The following is a 6,719-nucleotide window of genomic DNA, read 5'->3' as shown; positions in this document are numbered from 1 at the left end:
ACGGAACGGATTTCGATAATCCGCATGCTAGCCCGATTCAAACGGTGATCGGTAAAGGCACATCAAACCCGTTGAAGGCTGGGGGTTTGCCAAAAACCCCAAAGTCAACGCCTAACACGCGTTGCCGGGTAGTCTATTCCCGTGAGAAAGACGAAGCCTATGTATTCAAGATCATAGCACAAAGCCTCAGAGAGTTTACTCTCTCAGCACAACGTTACATGCGGAACGGATTTCGACAATCCGCATGCTAGCCCGATTCAAACGGTAATCGGTAAAGGCACCTCAAACCCGTTGATGGCTGGGGGTTTGCCAAAAATCCCATAAATCTGTCATTCGGAAGAGATACAGAGAAAACACAAAAGAAGCAAATGCGGATTTTCTATTAATAAATCAAGTCAAAAGCATACAACAAAAGCTCGTTAGTCCGAAGGCAACCGACGGCTAAGAATATGAGACTCTAAACCAGAGAGCCTGTCCATATAGTCCTGCTCGAACTCCGCCTGCAGGCTAGCTCGGACAGAATCTTCGGAACTGTTGAGAACCTCTGCGGCTTCGTGTCGTAGCTTCATCAACCCCTCCTGCACTGATCCCAGCCTGTCGAGTGTCCATTCACGAGAACGCTCCAACCCAACCAGTTCCTCAGAAATGGTAGCGGCAGATTCTTCGGCGCGTTCCAAGGCCTCCTTCAGTCTAGCTATCTCTGCACGAGTGGAATCTAAGGAGCTCACTAACTCAGCTCTGCTGGTGTCTTTCCTCGCCAGAGAGGCCATCAGCTGCTCGACAGTGCGCTCACGTGATCGAAGCTCGCTGCCAACGGAAGATCGCAGTTCATGCCACTGCGTCAACCTATCCTCCACCTGAGAAGATGCAAAAGAGGGAGCTCCACCAGCCTTCAACTCCCTCAGCTCTCGAATCTCTGACTCCAGGGCAGCGAAATCAGCTGTAAAGGAATCGGCCAAATCCGGATATCCCTCTTCCCTCATCATCATCATGTGACGGGAGAAGGAACGCCTGAACTGATCAAAAGAAGACCCTCTGTGCAGAAGCTTATCAATCACGCCGTTATAAAAGGCAGTAAAGAAGCCGAGGTCAGTGCGGAAGACATCCCCATCTGGATTGGTATCGGCCAAGAGAGCATGGACCTGCTCATATAGAGACGGTCGAGAACCTGCAAGCAGCAGTATGGGAGGTCAAGAAACTATTAAATACAATCGAAAAGACCCTAAGGGAAATTCGAGGTATACCTATACCGGCGGAAATCCCCTCGGGTTGGGGTTCGACAGGCTCCGAAGTAACGACAGGAATGCTCATGGAAGGTATATCAACCCTCGTGGGCAAGTCAGTCGTATTAGGCGAAGGCGGGAAAACACCCGAAGCTATAGCAGAATCAGGTACAGCGCCTGGTCATATAGTTGCACTTCTTTATTAGTCAAAATGGAGACTGAGACAAGCAAAGAAGAGAGGAAATTGGATATATACCTGTGGATGAATCACTCTCAAAGAGTGGTCTCACAGTCCCGGTGGGAGCTTGTTCAGCTAACATATCGGCTAACAGTCCAGAGTCAGGTCTCGGGAAGACCGGTGCAGGAACATATCCCTGCTCTTCGAAATCTGCAATAGGGGAGGCCCCATCCCCGTCTGGCCCTTCTGTCGCAACACCTGCAGCACCGGATGTAGGTATATCTGAAAATGAACCGGTGGGATCAACACCATCTGCCTGCCCAAGATCGATGTTCAGATCAATGCCCAGGGAGCCATCACGAAGGGCGTCGCACACCTGCTGCATGAAGCAGTCCATGTTGTCAGCCCCAGAGAATACCGGACCTGGTGGAAGCTCGCCCTCCTCGAAGAACCCTGAATTATGAAACAGGATCAGGGATCCCGGAAGGTAAATCATCTTAAAGCAATAAAAGTGGGTACAACAAAATGTTACCTTCCTCCCCGTCGGCAAAGCCTCCTGAATCTACCCCATGGGAGCGCTGATCAACATGAGGTTTATGGGCAATCTTTTTCCTTTTCGAAGGATCACCCCTCATAGAACCAACGGGGCGGTCATGCGAAGTTTGGCCACCAAACTTGGATTTCGCACGACGGGAAGCGAGCGACCCATGGTCGTCGGCTACCCCACCTGAAACAACAAGAATCATCTCATGAACCAGATCTTTCGCCAATACCAATTGAAGTCGAGAAAGAGGATCAAAGAGCATGACAAACCTGTATCAAGTTCTGCTTGGTCGGTATCTATATCTGCATACTCCCCTTCGGGAATTCCGGTGGACTTCTTCCTCTGTCTCTGAGCAGGCTCAGCCCTGCGAGCAGCCATCATAGCAGATTGAACCAAGTGATCGGATTCTAGTTCCGAAAGACTCCTCACACTTATGGATTCATCGGCAGAGAGGAACCATTTACAGCTGAGGAAGGTAATCATCGGCTTGCGTTTATAGGAGGGAAGAGCAAACTGAGCCCCGGTGCAGCCAACCATGGTCCATAACCACGCCCGTACGCCGTCAACGAGTCCTCCCTCAACACGCAAACTACGACTCGGATTCCCAACGTATAGTTGGTCATAGCCAAACTGACGTGCGAAACGGCAGGGAAGGTAAGGCTCTATGTGGCAGCGGTCCTTCACCCGGAGAACAAGATACCCGACTCGGATGTTCACCAACCAGCGGAAACAACCGACGTCGAGAGCAGTCCGGTTAGTTCGGGGTTTCTCCATATCAGTCAACTCCTCGCCATAACGTCCCGAAAAGCGAGGGAAGCATTTGAAGAACTCCCAGTTCCTGCGAACTCGAAGTTCTTTTTGTACATCTTCAAATTTCTTCCCAACCCATCTACTCTCCTCCAACAGCTGTAGGAAAGGAACGGGAACATCAACGGCGCTGGGCGCCGACATCAAGTCCGGACGGTGAAGAACGAACCACGCCATCAAATAAGCGTAGGGCAGCTCAACCTTCGGGCAGGTAAGCTCAGTCGAGGGTTTAGAACCCACTTGGGTAAGAACACGAACTACACCCCTAAGCCCGCAATGGATGCTGGCAACCATCGCTGGAAGCAGAGAAAGCTCCCTCCCATAAGCTAGCTGGACCGCAGGGAAGAGCACCTCGAGGGGTAGAGCGTCTGAAGACTGATATGGAACAACACACTTCTTCAGCCAAAGAGCAAGGTAGCCAGCTAACAGAGACCGAGGATCGATAGACTTCTGGGCATGATAGAGGAACGATCGAAACTTAGTCCCGGCCGGAAAAGCCCCCTCGGCACTAGCAATGGTATAAGAATGAGTTTCATTCTTCTCCATCAGCTCATTAATAGCGGCAGGGGTCAAAACGCCTAACTCATGTATGGACTCCTCGGAATCATCCTCCAAGTTAGGAAACAGGTAAACAGCAAACTGCTTCAAGCTGATCTTCCTCTTCGTCTTCGCTGGAGGAGAACTCTGGAGCAAACAGGTGTGATAATGACAGGTGAGGTCCCAGAGAGTGTCATACACATCGGGAGTATCCTTCTTCAAACACTCCAACTGTTGGTTAGAAGGGAAGTATTCCTGATACGGGCAATCTCCCATCGAAAGCCCGGAAACCTGGTGCATCTCATGAAGAGCCAACCCTAGCTCTCCGCCACTGGTCAAGAAGGTATTACTATCAGGCATATATGTCTCGAGCAATGCCAAGAAGTGACGGCAGCTAACGGGAAGTCCATACATAGTAGCCCGTATGGGCGTATATAATCCACTACCCTTCAAGTCTCTCTCCCAGCGTCCCAGAACATAACTGGTCAAACGGGTCCACCATCCCTTAGCCAGTGAGGAAGCCCAACCATAACATCGGTAATCCAGTCGAGGTAATTGTCTTCCCAGATGAGCTAAACGATTCCTCACGGTGAGAGCGGCCGCCGATACCTCGCCTGGAGGTGCAGTGTCAAGACCCATGATCCCGGGTCGAAGGCCACAAATGGATTGATACCCCAGAGAACCGGGACTCTTGTGATGAGAAATGTATCCGCACTGAACGTGTGTAACAGCATTGGTAAGAGGCCAGGACATCTGTCGCCCCACAGCCTGTTTCTCCAAGTCAGTAAAAGAGCACTGGCGAGGAATAGAGGGGATATATAAAAGAGCTCCCTCGTCAAGGGTAAGCCAGTGCTCCTCAGCAAGAGTCAGCGCGGCAGGATCTTCGGTGCGATCCCCGAATAGAAAACCCGGCTTCTTTAAAGCTTCAGTAGAAGTGGCGTCTGCGGTGAGAGGAGCATCGGTGATAAGTTGGCGTAAACAGTGACGCCCTCCATCCTTTATCAAGCGACAGAACTCGTCTGAGCGATCTCTGTCGAACTGCGGAAGGGGATCGATGATCTGCCTGGCAGAAGCCGAAGAAAACACTTCCCTACTACAACCGGTAGGGGCATGATGAGGGAGACTACCCCCGGGAAACTCAACTGCAACAAAGCAAAGATGGAGTCAGAAAATCCATGTCATAAACGCAAGACGAGATTATTCGATTTCGAGTGCCCTACACCGGGAGAACGGTATGCGTCATCACGTAGACACCGTGATAACATATACCGACCTATAAGGTGTAAGGCAACACGAGATCGCCCCAATATAACCGAGGACTTGAATTGGCTAAGCAAAGCAAGTCCGAAACCTTAACCCCCGCGGGAGGGGTATCGGTTCTTCCGTCATGACCCGCGAGAGGTCAATCCGGGATAAAAGAAAAAAATATATATAAGATTCTTACCCCCAAAGCAAGAGGTCACTGGAGATGATGTCGTAGGAGCCTCCTCCACGCCATGCTGCGAGCAAGGGTGACTCCCGGAAAGACGAGACCGACGGGGAGACATCGTGAATCTGCAATGAAGAGCAGTACATCAGGTACGATATATATACACGAAATATCGGAAGAAGGGAAATTAAGCACTTGGACTCGAAATCCTAATAACAAATAGGATTTTGTAGTTAAAGTCTAATTAAGCCTACGAATTTCGTGCACGCGAAACGATAATCGTCATTTCGCGGAAAATTTTGGTGAAATACCCAAAATACCCCTCGTGCTCAAGGCCAAATTCAGGTCAAGGACACGTATGACTCGGGTTATGGTCATCATACTTGATCATCGAACATCCCGGTACCCTATAATTTTGATCAAATTTTGCAAATAAGCCCTTTTGCAGAATTTGGTCAATTTTACATAAAAGTCCCTCCATGAACTTTTGGTTTTGCATCCATATGCTTTTACCAAAAATTCGATCAAGGGTCGGGGGTTTAAACTTCTTGGATTTCAGCCCCAAATTCGTGGCTCTTTTGACAATAAGCCCCTCCAAATATTTAGGGACTGTTTTGCAAATAAACCCCTCAAACAGTTCTTTAACCCTCTTACACAAAGCACCCCCATTTCTTGAAGAAACAAACACGAACCCAAGCCTCCCAAATTTCAGTTCATGTTTGCATAAGAGCCCCCAAAATTTCAGACCCACGAATTTTGCAAATAAACCCCTATAGTTTCGGTTTTTGCAATAAAACCCCCCAAATGCTTATTTCATCCATAAACCCTTATCTATTACAAGCATAAAGACATGATCTTTGCAAGAAAATAAGGGGTTTGTGAAGAAAAACTTACCAAGTCAAAGGAGTTTTCCTTCGGGCTCGGAAATGGAGGCCAAGACCCTCGTTTGAAAGAGGAGAAGATTCCGGCAAATGGGTACCCGTCAAAATCCCGAATCTTTTAAGGGATTGAAGGGTTCTCAAGAGCAAATCAATGGAGGAAAGAGGGGGAGGAAGAAGAAAGAAAACCGAAAATGGGGGGAAAGAATTCGGTTTTGGGGGTGGGGTTCTCTCTTGAAATTCAAAATAAAGGAGGGGGGGACCATGCACAAGAGGCCAAAAAAAGGAACAAGACAAAACTAGGGGAGAAACACCCCTAGGGGTGTCTCGGCATTGCCGAGACACCCCCAAGGGTGTCTCGGCATTGCCGAGCAGTTTATACTCTTGTACTCTTTGGAGTATTGAGGAACAGTTTATACTCTTGTACTCTTTGGAGTATTGAGGAACAGTTTATACTCTTGTACTCTTTGGAGTATTGAGGAACAGTTTATACTCTTGTACTCTTTGGAGTATTGAGGAACAGTTTATACTCTTGTACTCTTTGGAGTATTGAGGAACAGTTTATACTCTTGTACTCTTTGGAGTATTGAGGAACAGTTTATACTCTTGTACTCTTTGGAGTATTGAGGAACAGTTTATACTCTTGTACTCTTTGGAGTATTGAGGAACAGTTTATACTCTTGTACTCTTTGGAGTATTGAGGAACAGTTTATACTCTTGTACTCTTTGGAGTATTGAGGAACAGTTTATACTCTTGTACTCTTTGGAGTATTGAGGAACAGTTTATACTCTTGTACTCTTTGGAGTATTGAGGAACAGTTTATACTCTTGTACTCTTTGGAGTATTGCCGTTTTCAATTGGCTTACCCTAGCGTTATAACGCCGGCATCAACCAAGGTCTGGATGTTATTCTTGAGAGCAAAGCATTCCTTGGTGGGGTGGAGGATCCTTCTGTGGTACTCGCAGTACGTTGGATCCGCAGAATCGCCATCTTCCTCTTGATGCGTGATGGGCGGGAGTTTGATTTTGTTGTTTTCGAGAAGGGTCTCGAAAATAGCTGGAACGTCTTCGTCTTTGAACGAGTACTCGTTTTGGAGCTCCTCGTCTGAATTCTCCTGTTGTT

The 6,719-nt window shown here is 48.2% G+C and overlaps 1 protein-coding gene across 1 annotated transcript; it reads right to left on the bottom strand.

Annotated features, from left to right (window-relative positions):
• Positions 1 to 355: 355 nt before the first annotated feature.
• LOC109828373 lies at positions 356 to 5,709 on the bottom strand. Its single transcript, XM_020395385.1, has 7 exons — positions 5,613 to 5,709; positions 4,734 to 4,843; positions 2,215 to 4,431; positions 1,934 to 2,128; positions 1,480 to 1,854; positions 1,245 to 1,400; positions 356 to 1,168 (listed from the first exon to the last, which is right to left on the bottom strand). Exons 2-7 carry the CDS (start codon positions 4,834 to 4,836, stop codon positions 420 to 422), a joined length of 3,795 nt encoding a protein of 1,264 aa, XP_020250974.1. The 5' UTR covers positions 4,837 to 4,843; positions 5,613 to 5,709; the 3' UTR covers positions 356 to 419.
• Positions 5,710 to 6,719: the final 1,010 nt, after the last annotated feature.

The sequence above is a fragment of the Asparagus officinalis genome, unplaced genomic scaffold (assembly GCF_001876935.1).
Source record: "Asparagus officinalis unplaced genomic scaffold, Aspof.V1 AsparagusV1_Un1218, whole genome shotgun sequence".
Lineage (NCBI taxonomy): Eukaryota > Viridiplantae > Streptophyta > Magnoliopsida > Asparagales > Asparagaceae > Asparagus > Asparagus officinalis.
Note: the sequence above shows the minus strand (reverse complement) of the source record. Positions and strands in the feature narration are given on the sequence as shown.

What these genes read in the sequence shown, in the direction of transcription:
- LOC109828373 (XM_020395385.1), bottom strand. Translation starts at nt 4,836, where the DNA reads ATGTCTCCCCGTCGGTCTCGTCTTTCCGGGAGTCACCCTTGCTCGCAG. An exon ending in AGTGACCTCTTGCTTTGGGG is followed by an intron (nt 4,432 to 4,733) that starts GTAAGAATCTTA and finishes GCTTTGTTGCAG; the next exon opens with TTGAGTTTCCCGGGGGTAGT. An exon ending in GGGGATTTCCGCCGGTATAG is followed by an intron (nt 1,169 to 1,244) that starts GTATACCTCGAA and finishes TGCTGCTTGCAG; the next exon opens with GTTCTCGACCGTCTCTATAT.